At 44.8% G+C, this 26,540-nt stretch overlaps 1 protein-coding gene across 1 annotated transcript in view; it reads left to right on the plus strand.

Moving 5' to 3' along the window:
- The window catches only part of mgat4a (alpha-1,3-mannosyl-glycoprotein 4-beta-N-acetylglucosaminyltransferase A), a 259,273-nt gene that overhangs the window by 153,033 nt on the left and 79,700 nt on the right, over nucleotides 1-26,540 (plus strand). The window contains exons 4-6 of the mRNA XM_085999510.1: nucleotides 5,512-5,645; nucleotides 20,762-20,808; nucleotides 21,861-21,974. Coding sequence (XP_085855636.1) covers nucleotides 5,512-5,645; nucleotides 20,762-20,808; nucleotides 21,861-21,974 — 295 coding nt within the window. The remainder of the gene's footprint in view (nucleotides 1-5,511; nucleotides 5,646-20,761; nucleotides 20,809-21,860; nucleotides 21,975-26,540) is intronic.

Consider the following 26,540-nt stretch of genomic DNA (forward strand, 5'->3'; position numbering starts at 1 on the left):
ACACTGAGCGTGGAGTGTTGCTGGCATGAGTAAACCTGGAGGATGAAAGAACTAAATCAATTGTGGATAAAAAGGGAGCAGAGCAATCACTGGGGAAAATGAGGATAAACAAAAGGTAGGAACCAAGGCACTTTCAAAACACCATAGATGAATATCGGAACAGAGATTTTGCCTTTCTCGCTCTTTCCAGATAACTACAAACAAAACAAATAATCTATGACCTATAAACAAGTTGCTATTATAGCCTAAAGAATTGGTCCTTTCTTGCCTCTGGGTTTTGCAGCTTTGAACTATTGTTTTGCTACATAGACCTTCAGGTACTCATTAGCATGCCGATTACCATGAACATAGCTGGAAAGCAGCGATTTTTCTTGCTGTATTTGGAGTGGTGCTGCTCATCTGAAGACTGTCAGGGGAAAAGGATGACAGTATAAGTCTATTGCTGAAACTGGCACCCTTCCAACACTTTGATAGTCTTCCTACTTGTCTGCTTGATGATCTAGCGTGTGGCCTCATTACCCAGGTCCCTGCTGATGGCTTAATGAGAACAACAGGGCCTAAATTCAACATCACATGCGCCCAAGCCACTGCTAAATTCAGCAGGGCTGTTCTTTAGGCGGCTAAATGAGCGCAGCCCTCGTTTCTCCTGAGCCTGTTTCCAGACCCGCTCATTAAAAGCCGTGGGAGCTTGCATTGAAGAAGCCAGCGGGTAAGTTTTTTTTTAAAAAGCAGACCTTAATGTGGAGCCAGGAGGAACAGGAGTGCACCTCCTGCCTCCACATTAAGACTGCGGCCGCTGCCAGTCCGCGCTCGCCCCTCACCTGCTCTCCTCCCTTGCCCCCTGGACTCTCCGGTGAGTCTGAGCCGGCTGAAATTTGCCAGTCTCCGGCTGGCAAGCTGCGTGGGGTGTCAGATCGGTGCCTGCAGCGTACCGCAATTATGGTGAGGTCCGAGGATCAATTTAGGACCGCTCTCGGGCTTCTCTGGATCGCGCCTGGTTTCGGGTGCAAATGAATTTAGGCCCCATTGTCTTCACCGTATAGATTGGTTTATACTAAACTCCCAACATATATTTTCCAGCCCCTGTTTATAGGGTCAGAAAAACTGCTTTTCTGGAACTCCCCCCATAATGCATGGCAACTCGCCTCTTAACGTATGTTGACTTGCCCCTTCTGTGCATGCGTGGAAATGTCATGCACGTGCAGAAGAAGTGACTTGCTCTGCATTATGGGGTGTGTTAAGAACATAAGTAGGAGCAGGAGTAGGCCATACGGCCCCTCGGGCCTGCTCCGCCATTCAATAGGATCATGGCTGATCCGAATCTAGACTCACGTCCACTTCCCTGCCCTCTCCCCGTAACCCCTAATTCCCTTATCTGCTAGGAAACTGTCTATCTCTGTTTTAAATTTATTTAATGTTGCAGCTTCCACAGCTCTCTGGGGTAGCAAATTCCATAGATTTACTACCCTCTGAGTGAAGAAGTTTCTCCTCATCTCAGTTTTGAAACGGCAGCCCCTTATTCTAAGATTATGCCCCCTAGTTCTAGTCTCACCCATCAGTGGAAACATCCTCACCGCATCCACCCGATCAAGCCCCCTCTCAATCTTCTATGTTTCGATAAGATCGCCTCTCATTCTTCTGAACTCCAATGAGTAGAGGCCCAACCTACTCGATCTTTCCTCATACGTCAACCCCCTCATCTCCGGAATCAACCGAGTGAACCTTCTCTGAACCGCCTCATGTATTGTCTTGTAATCTAGAAGTGTCATTACTGGATTTTAGATTTTTTTTAAAAAGTAGAAAGGAGGCCAATTTTAAAAGCTAATTTTCACACAGCCAATTGCTCCTATTGGGAGCCCACAAATTTAAGATAATCACAAAGAATTAGAGGACGTTATAAAAAATATCTCTTTGGCAAGCGGGTGAATAAAATGGACAGTTCTCTGCCACAAGCTGTTGTTGAAGTGGAGCAATATGTTCTTCTAACCGGGAAATAGATAGCTGCTTAAAAAAAGGAATTTTTTGTTCTCGATGTGGGTGACGTTGGCAAGGTTGCATTAATTTCCCATCCATAGTTCTCCTGAGGCGATGATGAGGGGCCAGCCTTCTCCTTGAACTGTGGATGGTGCTCGTACAATGGCGTTGGGTAGGGAATTCTAGGATGTTGACCCAGCAACGGTGAAGGAATGCTGACGTGTGTTCATGTCGGGATGGTGCGTTGCTTGGAGGGGATCATGGAGCTGTTGGCGTTCCCATGACGATGCTGCTCTTGTCCATCTTGAAGGTTGCAGGGGAGGGAGGTATTGGGATTGGGGGTAAGGTACTGACTTGGATAGAGAACTGGTTGGCAGACAGGAAGCAAAGAGTTGGAATAAACGGGTCTTTTTCTGAGTGGCAGGCAGTGACTAGTGGGGTAACGCAGGGATCGGTCCCAGGACCCCAGCTATTCACAATGGCCTAGAAATTCGGTGGGGCGCCAAGCTCGCCTGGGCGCCGGAATTACCACTGCGATCGGAGCCGTTGCGCCCGCCGGAAATTCAGCTTGAGTGCCCCAAGAGGAACGTGGGGCGCTGCTCGAGGCGCCCCGCGTCCCTCTTGGGTGCTGAAACTGAATATCGCAGCGCAACATGCCGCAGCGCCACACGCTGTGGCACGGCGCGCTGTGGTACTGCAGGCCTTCCTCCCCTTCTTAAGGAGGAGGGGCCTGCACCAGGGCGATGACCGATCGAGTGCCGGCAAAAGAGCCCGGCACCGAGGAGAAGTGCCGGGCTGTCTGGACACAGCCGGCAGTGCCCGGGGGGGGGGGATCAGGAGGCTGGGGACGGAGGTGCTGGCAGGCGGCCACTGAAAAAAATGGCCGCCCCGCACCTCCACCTTAATTTGCGCCACTACCGCCACAGGTAGGCCCCGTGAACCGGGCGCGATTTGCAACCGGCGTTGGAGGCGGGCGCAACCAAATATCGCGATCGGGGTGGTAGCGGGGCGCTGCGCACACCGATGACATCATCGGTGGCGGCGCAGCGCTACAGGCTAACTCCGCCATTAGCGCCCCGCTAAATATCGCGGGAGGCGTGACCAGTGGCGCTAAAGCCACCGAGTGCCCTCTTTAGGCGCTAACTGGTGATGCAGCCCACCGAATTTCTAGGCCAATATATATTAATGATCTAGACGAGGGAACTCGATGTAATATCGCCAAGTTTGCAGACGACACAAAGCTGGGTGGGTGTGTGTGCTGTGAGGAGGATGCCGAGAAACTCCAGGATGATTTGGACAGGTTGGGTGATTGGGCAGATGCATGGCAGATGCAGTATAATGTGGATAAATGCAAGGTTATCCACTTTGGTGGCAAAAACAGGAAGGCAGATTATTATCTGAATGGCAATAGTATGGGAGAAGGGGAAGTGCAACGAGACCTGGGTGTCCTTGTGCACCAGTCGCTGAAGGCAAGCATGCAGGTGCAGCAGGCGGTTAAGAAGGCAAATGGTATGTTGGCCTTCATAGCGAGAGGGTTCGAGTACAGGAGCAAGGATGTCTTGCTGCAGTTGTACAGGGCCTTGGTGAGACCACACCTTGAGTATTGTGTGCAGTTTTGGTCGCCTTATCTGAGGAAGGATGTTCTTGCCATGGAGGGAGTGCAGCGAAGATTCACCAGACTGGTATCTAGGATGGCAGGAATAATGTATGAGGAGAGATTGGGTCCATTGGGCATATTCGCTGGAGTTTAGAAGAATGAGAGGGGATCTCATTGAAACTTATAAAACTCTAACAGGACTAGACAGACTAGATGCAGGAAGGATGTTCCCGATGGCGGGGGAGTCCAGAACCAGGGGTCACAGTCTAAGGATAAGGGGTAAGCCATTTAGGACAGCGATGAGGAGGAATTTCTTCACCGAGAGTGGTGAACTTGTGGAATTCTCTACCGCAAAAGGCAGTTGAGGCCAATTCATTAAATATATTCAAGAAGGAGTTAGATATATTTCTTAAGGCTAAAGGGATCAAGGGATATGGGGAGAAAGCAGGGAGAGGGTACTGAATTTGGATGATCAGCCATGATCTCATTAAATGGCGGAGCAGGCTCGAGGAGCCAAATGGCCTACTCCTGCTCCTATCTTCTGTTTCTATGTATTGTTCAAGTAACCTTGGTTAGTTGGTGTAGTGCATCCTGTAAATCATACGTACTGCAGCCACAGAGCGCCAGCGATGGAGGGGGTGAATATTGGGCCTGGTGATGGGTGCCATTCAAGTGAACTGCTCTACCCTGAATGGTGTAGAGCTTCTTCAATATTGTTGTCGCTGCCCCCTTTCAGATGAGTGGCGAGTGTTCTATTGCAAACCTGATTTGAGCCATATAGATGATGGAGAGGCTTTGAGGATTGAGTCATTCGGCGCAGATCACCCATCCCCTGCCTTGTTCTTGTAGCCACGGTGTTGATATCACTGGTTCAGTTAAGTTTCTGGTCTGTGGTGACCCCGCCCCTCAAGATGATGATGATGGTGGGGTCTCTGTATTGGTGGTGTTGGTCAGGGTCAAAGAGGAGATGCCTGGGTTTTCTCTTGTTCTGGAATGTCAATAGCTGGCACTCGCCAGCCTTCAGCAGGACCTGGATAACATCCAGGCTTAGGCTGTCATGGGCTGCTGCATTACCAGAGGAATTCTGACTGGAGCAGCGCGTTGTGGAATCGTCGGCGAACAGCCGCACTTCTAGGTGGTTGGGAATGAGCAGAAGAAGTGGGTGTCGACTCGGTGACACTTTGGCACAAACCTGAATGGCCTGTTTCTATGCAGCAACATTCTGTGATTCTACAACAACAAGCATGTGACGATAAATATTTCAAGGTTACAGCTCGAGTACTTTTTCCATTTGTGGCAGCCACTTCTACTTGCTTCGCTTGACTTGCTGCTCCGTGCTGTCGTATTCCGACAGTGCCATAAGCTTTGAGAGCTAATGCTCAGTGTCTGTTGTCACACAGCTGTGAAACCTGGGTTGGGGGGCGGGGTGTGGGGGGGTGGTGAGAAGTTGAATGTTTGTAAATGCTGCGTTCCTCACTACATTTTATGGCCCTTGGCTAGCTGCCACTGAATCTTCGAAATTTACTATCCTGAACCCCCCACTAAATCCGTGTTAGTCATTCCATCCATATTTTCCTTTCAATCTTCCGTTAAGTTGTTTGTCAAATCAGGTAGATTTTTTTCTTGATGGGTAACAGAATTTAGGCAGACCAATTGTTTTGACGGTAATTTTCTATTGAATGAAGGATTGTGTTTACAACCTGAAACCTTCTAAGAGTGGCCCTTTTATTATTTCCGTCTTTGTGGCAAAGGGAAGCTCAAGTACATTGCAATAATAAGACCTCTCTTATCTGGCAGGATTTGTAATGGGGACACTACTGAACTCTCTGTTCCAATGTAATGTTTTTGTTTCTCCCTGCAGTTATTTTCCTTTTTATGAGGTGGTACAAACTGCTACAACCATTTTTTGTCTAATTGTCTGTGAATTTTTTTGCCTCTAGTGTCTTTAGTGTTGGGGATTCCCACCGTGAAGAGAAAAGTTAAGTCCTATCTTGCAGAGACACTTCACTCATTAATGGATAAACTGTCTCCGGAAGAGAAGTTAGATTGTGTTATGGTGGTATTTATAGGAGAGGTAAGAATACTGCTCATTTATATTTGGCTTTTTAACAAAATTATTTTTTTGTATTTCTGGGTGTTTCTAATCGTGATGGTATGTGATAGCAGTTCCTGAAATGAAACCAGTTCTCCATTTTTGTTTCATCCTGTTGCAATATCCATATTTCTTCACCAGATTTCAAATGCTCCTTGCTTGCCCTGTCACTTTCTAGAGTTCTTGAAAGAAAGAAAGAAAGAAAGAAAGAAAGAAAGAAATGCATACATACATATACAATAGCAAAATACTGCGGATGCTGGAAATCCAAAACAACAGAAAATGCTGGAAACACCCAGCAGGTCAGGCAGCATCACTGAGAAAGAGAAACAGAGTTAACGTTTCAGGTCGATGACCTTTTGTCAGAACTGGAAGAAGTTGGAGAAGTAACAGATTTTTAAGCAAGTGTGGGGCAGGGAAAGGAAGGAGGGGAGGAAAGAACAAAAAGGAAGGTCTGTGATGGGATGGAAGGCAGAAGAGATTTAAAAGACAAAAGGGATGATAGTGCAAGGCAAAAGGAGACGGTAATGGGACAAGTAAAGAAACAAAAGATGACTCTAGATTATAGATATGTGTAGAGAAAAAGATTAGTGAAATCAAGTGTAGGTCCCTTGCAGTCAGAAGCAGGGGAAGTTATAATGGGGAACAAAGAAATGGCAGACCAATTAAATGCATATTTTGGTTCTGTCTTCACAAAGGAGGACACAAATAACCTCCCAGAGATGTTGGAGAGCATAGGGTCTGATGAGAGGGAGGAACTGAAAGAAATCAGTATTTGTAGGGAAATGGTGTTGGGGAAATTGATGGGATTGAAGGCCGATAAATCCCCAGGGCCTGATAATCTACATCCTAGGGTACTTAAGGAAGTGGCCCTAGAAATAGTAGATGCATTGCTCATCATCATCCAAAATTCACTGGAATCTGGAACTGTACCCATGGATTGGAGGGTAGCTAATGTTACCCCACTATTCAAAAAGGGTGGTAGAGAGAAAGCGGGGAATCACAGACCGGTAAGCCAGACATCGGTAGTGGGGAAAATGCTAGAGTCCATTATAAAGGGTGTAATAGCTGAGCACTTGGAAAACAGTGACAGGATCGGACAAAGTCAACATGGATTTACAAAAGATAAATCGTGCTTGACTAATCTACTGGAATTTTCTGAGGATGTAACTGGTAAAATAGATAAGGGAGAACCAGTAGATGTGGTGTATTTGGACTTTCAAAAGGCTTTCGATAAGGTCCCGCATAAGAGACTAGCGTGTAAAGTTAAGCCACATGGGATTGGGGGCAAGGTATTGACTTGGATAGAGAACTGGTTGGCGGACAGAAAGCAGAGAGTAGGAATTAACGGGTCTTTTTCCGAGTGGCAGGCAGTGACTAGTGGGGTACCGCAGGGATCGGTCCTTGGACCCCAGCTATTCACCATATACATTAATGATCTAGATAAGGGAACTAGATGTAATATCTCCAAGTTTGCAGACGACACAAAGCTGGGTGGGTGTGTGTGCTGCGAGGAGGATACCGAGAAACTCCAGGATGATTTGGACAGGTTGGGTGATTGGGCAGAAGCGTGGCAGATGCAATATAACGTGGATAAATGCGAGGTTATCCACTTTGGTGTCAAAAACAGAAAGGCAGACTATTATCTGAATGGCAATAGATTGGGAGAAGGGGAAGTGCAATGAGACTTGGGTGTCCTTGTGCACCAGTCGCTGAAGGTAAGCACGCAGGTGCAGCAGGCGGTGAAGAAGGCAAATGGTATGTTGGCCTTCATAGCAAAAGGGTTTGAGTGCAGGAGCAAGGATGTCCTGCTGCAGTTGTACAGGGCCTTGGTGAGACCACACCTTGAGTACTGTGTGCAGTTTTGGTCACCTTACCTGAGGAAGGATGTTCTTGCCATGGAAGGAGTTCAGCAAAGATTCACAAGGCTGATCCCTGGGATGGCAGGAATGACGTATGAGGAGAGATTGGGTCGATTGGGCTTATACTCGCTGGAGTTTAGAAGAATGAGAGGGGATCTCATCGAAATTATAAAATTCTGACAGGTCTGGACAAACTAGATGCAGGTAGAATGTTCCCGATGGTCGGAGAGTCAAGAACCAGGGGTCATAGTCTAAGGATAAGAGGTAAGCCATTTAGGACAGAGATGAGGAAGAATTTCTTCACCCAGAGAGTGGTGAACCTTTGGAATTCTCTACCACAAGGCGGTTGAGGCCAAGTCTTTAAATATATTCAAGAAGGAGTTAGATATATTTCTTAGAGCTAAAGGTATCAAGGGATATGGGGAGAAGGCAGGTACGGGGTACTGAGTTTGGATGATCAGCCATGATCGCATTGAATGGCGGAGCAGGCTCGAGGGGCCGAATGGCCTACTCCTGCTCCTATCTTCTATGTTTCTAAGTGTAAATGACAATGGCAGAATCATCAACAGCTGCCATGTGAGAGAGAAAAGAAAACCTATATACTGTACCGGCTGCAGTCAAACCAGCTGGTTGTCCTAGGCATGCACACCAATTCAGCCAGCACAACAAGGTGCATACCAGTTGGTCAGTAATGAAATGGGATTTGAGGTTCTTTATTCTTCATACTACTTGTTCTAAGATGTATATTACAATTTTAAAAAGCTGAGGAATCGTGCATCTTATGTAAATTATGGACCTAGTCCCAGACTCATAGGCATGAACAACGTATGTGAAATTTGGAAGATTTTTGCTTCAACCATCTTAATATTTTTTTCTGTTCTGCAAACTAAATGCCATATCTTCATGCACATTTTAACAGTCAACATATAGGGCAGGATTTTCATTGAGCCGTGGAGGCGGGATTGGAGGCATGGGGAGGGGGGGGGTTAAAATCCCGAAATAGAGGGTCGCGACACCATCCCGCCTCCATGCCAGTTTCAAAGGAGGCAGGTACCCGCCCCGCAGTGGGACCCGCCTCCCCAAGGTGGGAAGGGAATTAGTGCCAATTAACTGCCTGTTAACGGGCAGTTTTTAGCCTAATCCCTATTTTTGATGTTGAAGTGTGGGATTCCTGACGGCTCCAAACCACGCCAAGTTAGAGGAGGCGGGCCGTCGGGTTGAAGGACTTGGAGGGGTCGAGATGTCGGTGTTCAGGTGAGTGATGTGTGCATGAGTGTAAAGGTAAGTGTGTTTGGTGTGTCTAAATTGTTTAAAGAAGTTTAAATTACCTTTTCTTACCTTTACAGCCTTCCTTTTAGGTCTCGGGAGTCCCTCATCTCACCGGCACAGAAAGCAGAATGGCTGCAAACTGTCAAGTGACAGCCTTCAGCTTTCTGTGCAGGAGAGATTTCTAACTGAGTCTGTGGAGAAGGACTCATGTTAGAAGTAAGACTGTCAGTGTTTGACAGCTTCAAAGAGTTTTCAAACACTGATATTTCATCTGTCAAAACCTCTTGACAGATGAAATTTCAGTCTGTGATGTCACCTGTTGCCGGGTGCCCCTTAATTCGCCTGCTGGGCGGGCTCAACAAGGTCAATCAAGTTAAAATCACATGGATTGGCCACATCTCGATGGAGGCGGGACAACAACCCCGAAAGTTGTAGTCCCGCCTCCATCACGTCCCCTGAATGAAAATCCAGCCCATAGAGTATATTGTATTTTAAACTACAATAACATAGGGTACGGTAGTGTTCTGGTTATGTCACTAGTCTAGTAATCCAGAAGTCTGGACTACATCCCCAGAAGGAGAGTTCAAATCCCATCATGATAGTTTGAGAATTTGAATTTGGTTTCCATATTAACAAATCTGGGGGGGTGGGCCGGGAAGAGAAAAAGCTGGCATCAGTAAAAGTGACCATGAAGCTGTCAGGTTGTCGTAAAAACCCAGCTGCTTCATTAATGTCCTTTTAAGGGAAGGAAACCTGCTGCCCTTTCTCAGTTTGGCTTCTATCCGACTCCAGCCCACATCAGGGCAACCATGGATGGGCAATAAATGCTGTGCTTGGCAGCGACGTCCACATCCAGAGAATGGAATGAATTAAATTAAATATTACAGGGTGAATTTTGCGAAGCAAAGTTCCAAAGGTAGAGCCTCATTTGGAAGGGAGTATGGATTGGGAAATCAGATGTGGAGGTCAGTGCCCCCGATTAACAGCTCGTATTGAGTACTGTCATTCCAGGTGCCTCGGCTTGCAAAGTTTGCCTTTGTGTCTATAGTCAGATTTGATTACTTCACCTCTGACTTCCACAATCATCTCAATATTTGTTTATTCTGGTAGAGGCATTTTTGCAACCATTACCAGTTTTTTTTTTTTTCTCTTGTGCTTTTTCTCCTGACATGACTGTATTACTAATGACCAACCAGGGAAGCTTTTAATCTTTTAAAACATGCATAGCACAAAATAGCTACGTGTGAATTGGTCGCATTAGCCTCTTGGTAATGAATTACCATCTGAAATGCCATGACCTTACCCATGCTAACAACTAGACTTCTTGCTTTGGGCAAGTAATATGTTATTAGAGACATTGCTGTAGGCCATTTACAAATGGAGGCATGGGGGTGCATGCAATTTCTCAAAAAAAAAACAATGTTACCTAGTAGGGACTATCATGTGATCGTGGTTTTAACTAAGGCTATTACATCAAGTTTCGTCACGTCTACACAGACACAGGCCATTCGGCCCAGCTGGCCTATGCCACCCTTTATGCTTCACACAAGCCTCCTCCCACCCCTCTTCATCTAACCCTCTCCTTCTATTCCTTTCTCCCTCATGTGTTTCTCTAGCTTCCCCTTAAATGTATCTATGCTATTTGCCTCAACTACTGCTTGTGGTGGCACGTTCCACATTCTAACCACACTCTGGGTGAAGAAGTTTCTCCTGCATTCCCTATTGGATTTATTAGTGACTCTTTTATTAATATTTGTAGCTGTGCATGTATTAGAACATTGAATCTTGGACACTGTATCTGATTGGCCTGTGGAAACTATGCACAGTGGTGTCTGCTTTTACCAGTCTAATTGGTCCATGGGCATCAAGTAATCCAGTCCTTTTCTGATCCATAGTTACCTCTATTACCCTTGCAGTAATCTCATCTGGTCCATGAGAACCATGACAAGGAATGGGGGCTTGTCAGATTATTGTTTTTGAAGTAATGGCAGATGCTCTTCTGCCTTGCCCATTCCTGGCCCCAGTCCTGTCTCATTGTCACCAGCTTTGGGCTGCAGGTGGTGTACGTACTTGGACCCCTGGTCTCAATCAGCTGACCTCTTGCTTGCAGTGAGTGCTGCCAGCTACCCTGATGTTGGGCACTGGCCTTTCTTGCTTTCCCAGCTTCAGTGCATCTTAAGTGCAATGTTCATCTCCAATCATCTGGTTCAAGATACAAAGGGTTGGGAATTTTGACATTATGTGTGCTCTCTGTTACCTGTCTACTTTTGCTCATTCTCTCCAGGCCCAGCCACTTTGTCAATCGCTCCCTTTCTTTCAGCAGCAGTTTCAATTGCCAATCTTGGTAAAACAGTTGCCCCAAATGCTCGAGCTCCATACTAGAGTCAATCATTCACACTATTTCCCCCCTTAACGCACCCCCAATAAAACACTGGCTGATGATCTTAGAAACATAAAACATTTCAAGGGTGTAAGAGACCAAAGGTCAATCTGGTCTGTTTTTTTGTCCTAGTAATTGTATCCAATAATGTCTCTTCAAAATACTTGTTCAATTTTACCATGAGATCTTTACTACTTGCCTCTACAACCTTCTTTGGTAAGATGTTCCAAAAAACGTGTTTCTGATGTCAGAGTCCGGAAATGTCTGGGCCCAGGTTGAGCTTTTGGTAAGCCTCTCAGGGTGTCCAGATTCCGGAACATTTTACGGATTCCGTACCCCTGTCACCAATCGGTCCGGATTCCGGAACTCTGGATTTGAGACGCTCGACCTGTATTGATCCTTCTGTCGTAGACAACTTCTGGAGGGGACTAGAAATTCCTGACTTTTTTTTACAATAACACTACCCAAACTCTAATTAATATTTGGGTAGTTTAATCCGCCCTCAAGTGATGAGGTGCTGGAAGGGGAGTCCTGCAGGGCTCAGTGCTGGGACTGGTACTCTCTCCAAAATGAAAGCATGGCCTTGCTGGATGCTTTCCTTACTTCCCTGTGAAATATCTTGTCACTAACAACGGTTTGACCTGGCGCTCTGTAGTGATTTCTCACCAGTAGTTTCTCCTCCTCCTTTACCTCATTTAATCCTGATTTCAGTCCCCTCTGTCCTGCCTTTCCTGTACCTTTGTTTTCTTTGATGTAAAATGTTCCTTTTCTACACCTATCTTTTCTAAATGGTTTATTTCGTTCCTGTGTCACGTTCTCTCCGGTCAGGATTTCACTTGGCTTATGATTTGCTGACATTCTTTATGCACTGACCTAAATTTGACATTTTTGCCATTCAGCCTTCTAGCGTTTGTGTACACCTCCTTCCATTCTATTATCTTTGCCCCATTTGGGTTTTGATTTATTCTTGTGCGGTTTGTTATCTTGCTTGTGAATCTTGTTTGATTCTGCATTGCTGCCTTGTATTGTGGTGCTCAGCTGATTCATATGCCTCCTATCTGAACCTTCCCGGTGTCCTTTATGTTCCTGCTTTAAATACTGCTACAATTATTTATCTATCCTTACTGACAATACTTAGTCCCTCTTCTGTTTACTTGAAACCTATTCAGTTGGTGCAGGCTTCCCTTTTCCCAGAAAGTACCTCCGATCCCTAGGAACCTAAATCCTTGCTCCCTACATCACAATTTTAGCCTGCATTTGTCTTATCCTAACCTATCTTGCTGCTGCACATGGCACTTATGGTATTTCAAAGAATGTTACTGTGCAGTCCTTCTCTGCCCCTTTTTTTCCAAGCTCCCTGAAATTATTGTGAAGCACTGTACCTGCCAATGTTGTTGGCTCCAATGTGAATTACAATGACAACAGGTCTCTGCATTCCTGCAGATCACCCACCAATGAGTTACATAGAAACATAGTAGAAACATAGAAGATAGGAGCAGGAGTAGGCCATTTGGCCCCTCGAGCCTGCGCCGCCATTCAATGGCTGATCATCCAAACTCAGTACCCTGTCCCTGCCTTCTCCCCATATCCCTTGATCCCTTTAGCCTTAAGAAATATATCAACTCAATTGAGATCCCTTTGCAGCAGAGTGACAACATACTTAGTGGTTCTCATGCACAGGTCTGCATATCGTCCTGTCTGCATATCTAAGAATGGAATTGCCTGATACCAATAATGTTCTACTCTTCCTCCGATATCCCTTCCCCTTTCTGCCTGATACTGGAATCTTCCTTTTGTGCTTGAGGATTTCATAGCCACCTTCTCAACTTAATTTACTTGATAAGATAATCTGCTCTGGTGAGACAGCAGTTGACGTTTGTAATAGAGCCACCTGGTAGACTACTGATGTGTACATAATAATAAAGCCACGTGCAGTACAGTTCTTACCGGAAACGCCATTGTGTATATGTATGCTGTGTCCCAAGATATCACCGAATTGGCAATGAGGATGCGATTGCGGATTCCCGAGCTGACATTTTTGTTGGAGGATAATCCTGCCAACCGACGGAGGAACTGTTGGATATTCTTCGTTTTGCAGAAAATTGTAAAAATCGGAGGTAAATTTCGAGCACACGTGGCTGAACTGTCGACGCTGCCAGAGTCCAGATGGCCGCGCCTATGGGAATAATAGGGTGCTTGGGCGAGTTCCATCATGACTGAGAGGCTTTCGGAGCGTATGTGCAATGGCTAGAAATGTTTTTCACTGCGAGTAGTATCGTCGAAGTCCCCGATGATGTAAACCATAACCAGGCGGTTTTAGAAATGAAATGGGCTATCTTTTTGACTGAAGCAGGCCCTGAGGTGTATGAAACCCTGAAAAATGTGTTTGCTCTTGCCAAGCCGAAGGACACGCCACTGAAGGGGATCCTAGCCAAGTTAGAACAGCACTACAGTCCTGAACTCCTGGAAATTGCTGAAAGTTATCATTTTGGAACACGTGATCAATTAAATGACGAGGTTATCAGTGAGTACATTGTAGCTTTAAAAAAGCTAGCCATTCACTGTCATTTTGGAACCTTTTAGGACCGAGCTTTGCGTGACCGCTTTGTTTGTGGGTTGAAAAATGACCGTATCAGAAGTAAATTGTTGACGACCCCTAACTTGACGTTTGACTTAGCTTGTCAGACAGCTATGTCGATGGATATGGCCGACCAATACTCCCGACAAGTTGCGTGATTATCGACTAGAAAAATCAAAGGTAGAGATGTGAGGCTATTCAGGAGAGCAAACCTCTGTAGTAGGAAGTGTCACCATACCAGTCAAATACAAGGATCATTGTCAGCGCTTGCCTCTCATAGCAGTGGCAGGAGACGAGCCTGCCTTGATGGTTAGAAATTGGTTGGGATCATTGAAGCTGGATTGGAATGAGATCTTTCATGTGGAAGCAAAATTTGCATCGATAGATGATGTCATCAAGCAGTATCCAAAGGTGTTCAGTGAAATGGGCAGTCCGATCCAAGACTTCAAGGTGACTGTTAGAGTGCAGAAGAATGCAAGACCAGTTTAATGCAAGCCCCGTCCCGTACCATACACACTCCAGGAGAAAGTTGAGCAAGAACTCAAAAGACTAAACAGAGAACAATATCTCTAAGGTAGATCTGAGTAATTGGGCTACACCCATTGTTGTTGTACTAAGTCAGATAGTAAGGTAAGGTTGTGTGGTGATTATAAGGTAACCGTAAACCAGGTTTTAGAGTATAATCTACCCAATACAGGAAACTTTGGTTTATCCGGAGGTTGTAAGATCGAGGTTTCCGGACAATCGGCAGAAATCAGGAGCCGTTTTGTTAGGTTTTTTTTCTTCTCGTGGCTTTGTTTTCAACAGTCGAGCTCTGGAAAGTCTGTGAAGCTGTTGCTAAGCTACAGAGATGCTTCCAAGGTACGGGCCAACTGTTTACAAGCTGTTGCTAAGCAACAGTGTTTGTTGTCAGATACGGAGTTGAAAACCTCCGTATGCTTCAACATTAACTTTGTATGTCCGGCAGTTTTGATAGATCGACAACAGCTCGGTCCCGGTCCCAAATGTGGAAGATTTGTTCACAATGCTGACAGGTGGCCAGATCTTTTCGAAGTTAGATCTAACAAATGCCTACCTACAACTTTAGATGAAGAGTCCAAGTCATGCTTGACTATAAATACTCACCGAGGCCTCTATCAGTTCAGGAGGCTACCATTTGGAGTGTCTTCTGCCCCCGACATATTCTGGGGGTGATGAGCCAAATTTTGCAAGGGATTGAAGGGGTAGTGTGTTATTTGGATGACATACTCATTTCAGCACCAAAGATGCAAATCCATGATGAGGTGTTGAATGAAGTGCTCAAATGGCTAGAGAAGCACAGAGTACGAGTGACAGCTCCCAAGTATGAGTTGTTTCCAAACTCAGTGGAGTACTTGGGGCACAGAGTAGACAAAGATGGTTTATATCCAACCAAGGGAAAGCTGGATGCAATCAGAAATGCACCCACTCCCAAGAATGTCTCTGAACTTCGGTCGCTTTTGGGTCTTTTGAATTATTCTGGAAAGTTCCTCCCAAACTTGGCTACATTGTTACATCCACTGAATGAGCTGTTGAGAAAACCGGTCCCTTGGAAGTGGCCAAAAGAATGCAACATTGCATTCAAAGAGTGTAAAAGCCAGTTGGTGGCGAGTACAGGAAACTTTGGTTTATCCGGAGGTTAACTGTCCAGAATGCTCGAGCCACCGGCAAAAATCAGGAACCGTTTCGTTAGGTTTTTTTTCTTTTCGTTGCTTTTTTTTCACCAGTCAGGCTCTGCAAGGTCTCGCTGAAGCTGTTGCTAAGCTACAGAGACGCTTGCAAGGTACGGCTGACTGTTTAGAAGCTGTTGCTAAGCAACAGGGTTTGTTGCCAGATACGGAGCTCAAAATCTCCGTATGTTTCAACATTAGCGCTGGTTTGTCCGGCAGTTTTGATGGGACAGCAACAGCTCGGTGCCGGATAGCACAAAGTTTCCTGTACCATTGTTAGTTCACTATGATGTATCTAAGGAGATCAAGCTAGCGTGTGATGCCTCCATACGGAGTTGGGGCGGTGATCTCTCGTGTACTAGATAGTGGGGAGGAGAGACCAATTGCTTTTGCTTCACGCACTCTCGGTGCCAGTGCGCTGAATTATGCGCAGATCGAAAGGGAAGCTTTGCTATTGATTTTTGGGGTCAAGAAGTTTCACCAATACTTGTTTGGTCATAAGTTTACCATAGTTACTGACCATAAGCCCCTGACCGCGACCCTCCATCCAAAGTCCTCAGTTTAAACCTTAGCTCCAGCCCGAATGCAGAGATGGCTTTGATTTTTGTCAGCGTGTACGTATGACATTGAGTACCGATTTATCAGCTGATGCTTTGTCCAGGTTGCCACCACCATCACAAATTACACCCAATAAGGAAGAAGTGTTCTATTTCTCATACATTGATAAGCTGCCAGTTACAGCTGAAGAGATTGGTAGGGCAATTATGTCAAAGGTGTATGATTACATAGAAACATGGAAGATAGGAGCAGGAGTAGGCCATTTGGCCCCTCGAGCCTGCTCCGCCATTCAATGCGATCATGGCTGATCATCCAAATTCAGTACCCTGTCCCTGCCTTCTCCCCATATCCCTTGATCCCTTTAGCCTTGAGAAATATATCCAACTCCTTCTTGAATATATTTAATGAATTGGCCTCCACTGCCTTCTGTGGTAGAGAATTCCACAGGTTCACCACTCTCTGGGTGAAGAAATTCCTCCTCATCTCTGTCCTAAATGGCCTACCCCTTATCCTTAGACTGTGACCCCTGGTTCTGGACTCCCCTGCCATCGGGAACATTCTTCCTGCATCTAGTCTGTCTAGTCCTGTTAGAATTTTATAAGTTTCAATGAGATCCCCTCTCATTCTTCTAAACTCCAGCGAGTACAAGCCCAATTGACCCAATCTTTCCTCATACGTCATTCCTGCCATCCCAGGTATCAGCCTGGTGAATCTTCGCTGAACTCCTTCCATGGCAAGAACATCCTTCCTCAGATAAGGCGACCAAAACTGCACACAATACTCGGTGTGGTCTCACCAAGGCCCTGTACAACTGCAGCAAGACATCCTGATTCCTGTACTCAAACCCTCTCGCTACGAAGGCCAACATACCATTTGCCGCCTTAACCGCCTGCTGCATCTGCATGCTTACCTTCAGCGACTGGTGCACAAGAACACCCAGGTCTCTCTGCACTTCCCCTTCTCCCAATCTATTGCCATTCAAATAATAGTCTGCCTTCCTGTTTTTGCCACCAAAGTGGTTAACCTCACATTTATCCACATTATAGTGCATTAGCCATTGTTTCTGCCCAATCACCCAACCTGTCCAAATCGTACTGGAGTTTCACGACCTCCTCCTCACAGCATACCCTCCCACCCAGCTTTGTGTCGTCTGCAAATTTGGAGATATTACATCCAATTCCCTCGTCCAGATCATTAATATATATTGTGAACAGCTGGGGTCCTAGGACCGATCCTTGCGGTACCCCACTAGTCACTGCCTGCCACTCGGAAAACGACCTGTTTATTCCACCTCTTTGCTTTCTGTCCGCCAACCAGTTCTCTATCCAAGTCAATACCTTGCCCCCAATCCCATGTGCCTTAATTTTGCACGCTAATCTCTTATGCGGGACCTTATCGAAGGCCTTCTGAAAGTCCAGATACACCACATCCACTGGTTCTCCCATATCTATTTTACCAATTACATTCTCAAAAAAATTCCAGTAGATTAGTCAAGCACGATTTACCTTTTGTGAATCCATGTTGACTTTGTCCGATCCTGTCACTGTTTTCCAAGTGCTCTGCTATTACATCTTTTATAATGGACTCTAGCATTTTCCCCACTACTGATGTCAGGCTTACCAGTCTGTAATTCCCCGTTTTCTCTCTACCACCTTTTTTGAATAGTGGGGTAACATTAGCTACCCTCCAATCCATGGGTACTGTTCCAGATTCCATCGAATGGTGGAAGATGATCAGCAATGCATCTACTATTTCTAGGGCCACTTCCTTAAGTACCCTGGGATGTAGATTATCAGGCCCTGGGGATTTATTGGCCTTCAGTCCCATCAATTTCCCTAACACCATTTCCCCACAAATACTGATTTCTTTCAGTTCCACCCTTTCATCAGACCCTATGTTCCCTGGCGTCTCTGGGAAGTTATTTGTGTCATAAGAACATAAGAAATAGGAGCAGGAGTAGGCCAATCGGCCCCTCGAGCCTGCTCCGCCATTCAATAAGATCATGGCTGATCTGACCCTAACCGCAATCTACTATCACTGAACCATCTCCTGAATCTAACAGAATTAGACACACGAAATAGGAGCAGGATCAGGCTACATGGCCCCTGGGCCTGCTCCGCTACCCACAGGGCCATGACCGATCCGAACCTAGACTCATGTCCAAATTCCTGCCCGTTCCCCATAACCCTTTATTCCCTTTACTTCTAGGAAACTGTCTATTTCTGTTTTAAATTTATGTAATGATGTAGCTTCTACAGCTTTTTGGGGCAGCATATTCCATGGACCTACCACCCGCTGAGTGAAGTAGTTCCTCCTCATCTCAGTTTTGAAAGAGCAGCCCCTTATTCTAAGACTATGCCCCCTAGTTCTAGTTTCACCCATCATCGGGAACATCCTCCCCACATCCACCCGATCCAACCCCTTCACAATCTTATATGTTTCAATAAGATCGCCTCTCATTCTTCTGAACTCCAATGAGTAGAGTCCCAATCTACTCAACCTCTCCTCATATGTCCATCCCCTCATCCCCGGGATTAACCGAGTGAACCTTCTTTGTACTGACTCCTCCTTTGTGAAGACAGAACCAAAATATGTATTTAGTTGGTCTGCCATTTCTTTGTTCCCCATTATAAATTCCCCTGATTCTGACTGCAAGGGACCTACGCTTGACTTCACCAATCTTTTTCTCTTCACATATCTATAAAAGCTTTTACAGTCAGTTTTTATGTTCCCTGCAAGCTTACTCTCATATTTTACTTTCCCCTTAATTAATCCCTTTGTCCTCCTTTGCATCCTAAACTGCTGCCAATCCTCAGGATTATTGCTTTTCCTGGCCAATTTATATGTCCTCTCCTTGGATCTTATGCTATCCCTAATTTCCCTTGTTAGCCACGGTTGAGTCACCTTTTTTGTTTTATTTTTATGCCAAACTGGGATGAACAAATTCTGTAGTTCATCCATTTGGTCTTTGAATAGTAAAATTTGGAAACATAAAGTGGGTTTCAATTTGAGAAATATATACCAAGAGTTGTGTACACCATGCAAGTCATGTACGATGATTAAATTCCTCAATAAGGAGGGAAAAGTGTAATCGAGCCACCTGGTGGACTACTACTGATGTATATAATAATAATAAAGCCATATGCAGTACAGTTCTTACTGGGGGGGGGGGGGGTGTGTGTGCGTTTTACTAGTCCTGATTGTGAGATGACAGAGCTCCAGCTTCCATGTCACTGTTCTCTCCCTGTCCCCATCTTCCTTTTTTGTGATCAAACTGCTCCGTTGCACAGCACTGTGATCCTCTTCTACTAGACTGACTGACAGTGCAGATCCTCTCACTGGAGACCTGCTGTGTCTCCAATGTGACACCACTACCACCCAGCTGAGGTTGCAGAGCTTTGTAAGTTTGGGGAATTGTAGGAAAGGTGCCGCATGATAAATACAATAGGAACATTGATGGAATTTCAAAGAGAGACATAGAGCCTGAGTGAGTGACGAGAAATAAGTAGGGAGCTGGAAAAACAGCTGGAAGGCATAGTAATCAGTGGCAATGCCAGACACAAGGAAAGATGAACAGCAAGACTCGGGCAGATCAAAATAAACCATTTGCAAAAGAGACAAAATACAGGGAGACCAGTAGAGATAGTTAGCTGGCGAGGATGCTAATTGAAAAGGGAGAGGAGGTGGTGAGCATGAATAAGAAGTTTTTGCAACAGAGAGCTGCAAACTAAAAGGCTTCATTGTGGTGTGAAATAAATAATTCTGTTCAGGAGTTCAGATAGACTTTGAGCCATAAGAGCAAAGCTTTGAGCAGTTTACTAATGCTCTTTGAAACCAGCAATTGTTGCAGCTTTCATGCAGACTCTCTGGGATGGGTTTTACAGAACATGCAGAGTTATTTTTTAAACCAGTCACTGGGTGCTGCTACAACTGCCACAGAGGGAGATCTGTACGGCAGGCAGGGAAGAGAGAGATTTCTGACATTCGTTCTCAATGTGATGGGAAGGGAAATTGTTCTGAGAATGTGTTTTGTGGCTTGTTGCCGATGGTTACTGTGGTTTTTAAAGTTTCTGCAAAATACAAAGCTTGACCCACTTACAAGAAACTTATCAAAAACAGAGCAGCTTAAATGTAACAAATGAAGCCAGTATCCTTGGCGTGTTGTTGCTTCCAGACACTTCAAATGTCGCTTGAGAATTGGTGCACAAGTATAATATTTTTTGTAAGTTTTTTCTTTCCCTTTTTTTTGAGGGGAAAAAAACAATCTTTAAAATTATTCCAGTCCTGTTTCAGGAAGCAAACTACACTTCTATAACTTGCAGTTGGCCACTTTACAGTATATTTATATCTCAAGTTATTTTGGAATTTAAGAGCGTACAGGTGGGAACAGAAGTGACATAGATGATGGGGTGATGCAGCTGGTTAGTGCACAGATGTTCTGTCTCTTATAATACAACACACTGGTTCCTCTTGGTCCCTTACCATGCCAGGTGTTCTCATTCTTGGGCCAGCTGTGGAAGTGGTTCCTTTTAAGGGGAGCCACTTTTTTTAAAGGGAGTTTTGCATACCACATGGCGACTGATGTAAATACTGTGGGGAAACGGAGAAAATTGCCTTCCTTTATTCAGTGAACTTGCATAGAGTCCACGAGGCAGTTGAAAATTAGGAAGATAAATTCAACATGGAAAAAAGCAACAAGTAGGTCTTGCAATCTTAAGTTTCCATTGCAATAGATTTTTTTTCTTTTTTCTTTGTTTCAACAGACTGATCTCGATCATGTTCATAGTGTCCTGGATAGCCTGGAAAAAGAGTAAGTAGGACTAGATTCCCAATGCAGTATCTTGGAGACATCTCCATCAGCAATTGACAGCTGCTAAATTATTTAGCTTCTGCATAAATGGGAGATCATTTCATCATAGTTCATACTGACATTGCTGAGTACCTATTGTCTGTTTGCTTAAACCGTTGAGAGTACTGCACCTTGCGTCTGTTGTTAAATATGGATACGCTCAAAGGCGTTGAAGTGTAAAAACTACTAGGCACTTGGTCTAAGCATTAAACAAAGCTTTAATCAACTGTTTTACAACATGGGGGTCTAGTTGTGTCCTTCACTAGTTCCTGTTAAGAATGTCCTGCGCAAGCTGGGCCCGTGCCCAAGTATTTATACACTCCCTGGACAGCGCCGCCCGTAGGCTGCTCAGTATTATTTCATAAGTCTTTCTTTCATGAATGACTGATTCTTGTCAGGCGTCTCAATTTTGTTGGATGTGCGTTGTATATCAAACAGAAATTCTATTTTGAAAAATTATTTTTAATATGCAATGCCTGAATTGAAATGATCAATTTTTTCTGGCCAGCCACTTTGGGAGGGAGGAGAGGAAGTCATGGGTACAATTGATGCGGTAGATTTCATTTGGAATGATCTACCAAAAGAGTATGGGCTTGTTTAAAGTGGCTCCATAATCAAATTTCTCATTCTAAAGCAGAAGCAACTAATGATTTTTTGGTAATTGTTGGAAAGTGCCAGAGTCTTTATTTGCAGTAAAACTCAATGTAAAACCTTCATCTTTGAGTTGGTTTTTAAGATTTGCAAACATTGGTGTAATGTTGATTGCACTAGCCAGCATTTAAATCACCTGGGCAATCCATATACTGGTGGTTGGAGCATTGAGATCAAGAAGGAGATTTGGTTGGGATAAATGAGGCTTTTCTTTAAATTTCTTGTTGCTACAATGTGTTGGGTATACAGAGTTAGAGTTGCTTCATAACCAGCTTACATTCGATTTATCTTTTTATGAACAAAGTAAGTCATCGCACAAGAGTTTTTACTTCTGTACAAACATTGTTTTGGTTTGTTGACAGATTTTCCACAGAAATCAATTCAGGGTTAATAGAAGTCATATCACCTCCTGCTGCTTACTACCCGGACTTGACAAACCTGAAGGAAACCTTTGGAGATTCTAAAGAGCGAGTCAGGTAAGCCCTGCTTTGAAATGCGAGGACTGTAGCACATTCCCGTCCATCAATAAATTGACGAGTCCCAAGTAGCTACAATGACAGATAAACATTGATCAACGGATCAAGGCTCTGAGGTATTGATGCAAAATGATGCTCCTTTGTTGGAAGCAGTCGCGAGTTTGTGATGGCCAATAAAGATTATTTTTTTGCACGTGAAAGCAGAAGTTTGTCTGAAAGTTCTGGTACATTACTTTAACGTAATGGTCAAGTATTGACAGTTTTAAAAAATTTAAAAAAATGATACTTGTGCTCATTACATCAGAGTTGCTGCTATCACATTGCAGACATGCAGCTTTAGTTAATGTGCTTAGATATATGTGGGAATAATAGTGCTCCTTTATTAATCTAATCAGTACTGTATTTCCACAGTAAATGTCTGCATTCTAAGCAGCCAAACCAAATATATGTTTGCCAGAGTAACATTCCTGGACATATCTGCTTTGAATGGCTGTAGGTGTAAAAACAACCTTGAAGTTCTAGCAGCTCTAACTGCACTTTTAAAAGCAGAACTGTGTAGTCTCTGTTGAAATATTTTGTAGCATTCTTTCAATATGAAGTACTGTGCAACAAAGATTTAAAAATAGGAGTACAAATAAACCTGCCAGCCTAATACAGTATAGATGAATAAAAACCTGGAGGCATTTGGTCAAGTGAAATCAAGATCGTGGGGTCTAGCTTTGTAGCTAAATTTTAGCAAGCTGCTTTAGCAGAGCAGTAACTCTGCCCTGAAAGCCTACTTTTAGGAAATTGCTCGTCCAGTTTCTCTCTCCATTTCGTTTGTACAAATGGTTTGTCAAAGGCACTACAACCTTGTGACCAAAGCTGAATCTTGCAATCCAGTTATTATGTCTCCGCTTTTGATTGAGATCTGTGCTATTTCCAACTTGTGACGGTAGAAATCAAGACAGGGTATCTGCTTCTGATTGCTGTTCAGTGACCCCTGTTGGAAAGTGATGTGCATGAGTTGCAGGTTAGGACAGGATTGGGCTTCGATGTGCTGTCCCTCCTGGTAAATAGACTGCCGATACTCATTCTCCGAATTAACAGAGTGGCTGCTTTAGAGAGATATCACACATCTTCTGGTACCCATGGATCTGTAGTCCAGTATGACTTCTGCTGATCAGGGGAGATGAGGACGAAGAAAAGTAGAGGCCAAAATTGCTCAGTCCTCCTCCAAATGTGGAAGGATTGAGGCAAAAGGGCCCTGGAAATAGGCTTTGGCCTGGGTCCTGGCCTATGCTGGGAATTCCTACTTGGCCTTGCAAGAGGGGGAAGCCTCTACTGTCTGATAAAAGACCAGTGATGCAAAGACGATGAGGACGGGGCAGGGACTCCTTACACTGGGAGTTACCGCTTCGCAAACCTTAGTAAGAACTGGCATAAGGTTGGAGACTGGTACACCTAGTTAGATGAGGTGTACCAGCCTCCAGAAGTGTGCCCACTAGAAAGTCCAGCCTATGGAAGAGGCCTGGAACCCTGAAGGTTAAGTAAGTTTTTTAAAAAATCATCCCCCCACCCACCAAATAAATGATTTCACCCCTTCAAAAGGGGGAAGAGAGACAACAAGGCACCTGCAACGTAACAATGGGATCACATCCCTGCAGTTTCAGTGTCATAATCTTATTGGTGGTTAGAATAATAGATTATGTGTCGGTGCAGGCTCGATGGGCTGAAATGGCCTCTATCTGTACTGTGAGGTTTCTGTGATTTCTGTGATTTCATATATTGTGTGTATTGAAACCAATTGTATAAAATGATATAATTTGTTGATCTGAATTGTTAAATAGTCGATACGTGACATGATAAGCTTGTTACAAGAGTGAAGCTGCCATCCTTGTATGTTTTAGATCGACCTGCTTTGGTAATGATCAACTGTATCTCCTGTTTTCTCCATTTCTGCAAAGTGTGCAGTTTATCTATAAAAAAAAAAAAAAAATTTAAAAAAAAAAATCAGTTTGCAAATGTTCTTTAATTATTTAAGTATTTTTGGGTGGGGGTTAATTTGTGCAGAAGTTGGAGTCCGAGGGGTAGGATGGATTATGTGAGTAGAGATTTTGGCCTTGAAATTCGTTGATGCTGTGCCTGTTTTACAGGCATAAAACGGGCGCCTAAGTATCCAATATGGTGGGCGCACATTTTGCGCTGGAAGTCTGCTACCCGCCATATTGGTAAAGGCTGAAGTATGGGTGTCCATGGCCCGCACCTGAAAGCCACATATTCAAATAGCAGGCCTAACGCTTGTTTCAGGACCCTTTCCCGAAATTGGGCTGCAGCTCACCAGTCTACTTTAAATGAGGGCCTAGGCCCAATATCAAGTGTGCCTCGGGCCTACCCATTCCAGTGCAGGAAACAATCCCTGAACCCAGTTCGCGCCGGCAGGCCAATGCTATCCAATTTCAACCCCCATTGCTTTTTCCCCTTTGTTTTGTGCACGGAACCATATGTTTTCTTGAGGTTTGTCTGTTTTTGTTTAAATATTTGCCACGTCATTAGTTAAGATCTTTTTTTCCATCTGTGCCTGTTGATCTATTTCAGTGTCCTTGGAAGGGTGGGGTTATTGTGTGTCTACTGCAGCATGAGGCAGGAGTGGAGTGAAATGGCTGTATGGTGTTGGGTGGCACTAGCTGCACAAGTTTCTCTCTTGGGGTGGGGAAGAGGGAGGGGAACAGTTCCAGACACTGTCATCAAATTGAACTAAATTAACACGCAAGAGCAGGCTTTTAGCTCTCCAAATTCATTTCCAAACAAGTAATAGAAGCTAGACCATCTGGGTGTTCTGTGGGGAAATGTAAAATCAAAGTGTTAAGAAATCTGATTTTAACGATCAATTTACATTCCTATCCTTGTGAAAATTGCAAATTGGCTGCTTTCTCAGTAGTTGTATTTCCAAAATCCTGGAACTCCCTTCCTAACAGCATTGTCATAGATAGAGTTTTACAGCACAGAAAGAGGCCCTTCGGCCCATCGTGTCTGCGCCGCCCATCCATCCCTGTCCAGTCTAATCCCATTTTCCAGCATTTGGTCCATAGCCTTGTATGCAATGGCATTTCAAGTGCTCATCCAAATGCTTCTTGAATGTTGTGAGGGTTCCTGCCTCTACCACCCTTTCAGGCATTGAGTTCCACATTCCAACCACCCTCTGGGTGAAAAAGTTCCTCCTCAAATCCCCTCTAAATCTCCTGCCCCTTACCCTGAATCTATGCCCCCTTGTTATTGACCCCCCTACTAAGGGGAAAAGTTCCTCTTTGTCTACCCTATCTATGCCCCTCATCATTTTGTACACCTCAATCAGGTCCCCCCTCAGCCTTCTTTGCTCCAAGGAAAACAACCCCAGCCTGTCCAGCCTCTCTTCATAGCTGAGGCGCTCCATCCCAGGTAACATCCTGGTGAATCTTCTCTGCACCCTCTCCAAAGCAATCACATCCTTCCTATAGTGAGGCGACCAGAACTGCACACAGTACTCCAGCTGTGGCCTCACCAGCGTTTTGTACAGCTCCATCATAACCTCCCTGCTCTTGCCTTCATTAGCCGAGGCATAGAATATAAGTATCCCATATGCCTTTTTAACCACCTTATCTACCTGTTCCGCTGCCTTCAGGGATCTATGTACATGTACACCAAGGTCCCTCTGACCCTCTGTACTTCCTAGGGTCCTACCACTCATTGTGTATTCCCTTGCCTTATTTGTCCGTCCAAAATGCATCACCTCGCACTTTTCAGGGTTAAATTCCATTTGCCACTTTTCCGCCCATCTGACCAACCCATTTATATCGTCCTGTAGCCTGAGGCTTTCCTCCTCACAATTTACCACCCCACCAATTTTCGTGTCATCTGCGAACTTACTGATCATACCTTTTACATTCTCATCCAAATCATTTATGTAGATCACAAACAACAAGGGACCCAGCACCGATCCCTGAGGTACCCCACTGGACACAGGCTTCCAGTCACAAAAGCAACCTTCGACCATCACCCTCTGCCTCCTGCCACTCAGCCAGTTTATCATCCAACGCGCCAAGGCACCCTGGATCCCATGGGCTCTTACCTTCTTGACCAGTCTCCTATGCGGGACTTTGTCAAAAGCTTTACTGAAGTCCATGTAAACCACATCCACAGCATTTCCCTCATCCACCCCCTCGAAAAATTCAATCAGATTTGTCAGACATGATTTACCCTTGACAAAGCCATGCTGACTATCCCCGATTAATCCTTGCCTCTCCAAGTGGAGACTAATTTTGTCCCTCAGAATTTTTTCCAATAATTTCCCTACCACAGATGTTAGGCTCACTGGCCTGTAATTCCCTGGTTTATCCCTGCTACCCTTCTTGAATAATGGTACTACGTTAGCTGTTCTCCAGTCCTCTGGTACATCCCCTGTGGCCAGAGAGGTTCTGAAAATTTGTGTCAGAGCCCCTGCAATCTCCTCCTTTGCCTCCCACAGCAGCCTGGGATACATCTCGTCTGGGCCTGGGGATTTATCCACTTTTTGGCCTGCTAAAACCGCTAGCACCTCCTCCCTCTCGA

Source organism: Somniosus microcephalus, chromosome 10 (assembly GCF_052327205.1).
Source record: "Somniosus microcephalus isolate GS21.2 chromosome 10, FLI_Smic_1.0, whole genome shotgun sequence".
Classification (NCBI taxonomy): domain Eukaryota; kingdom Metazoa; phylum Chordata; class Chondrichthyes; order Squaliformes; family Somniosidae; genus Somniosus; species Somniosus microcephalus.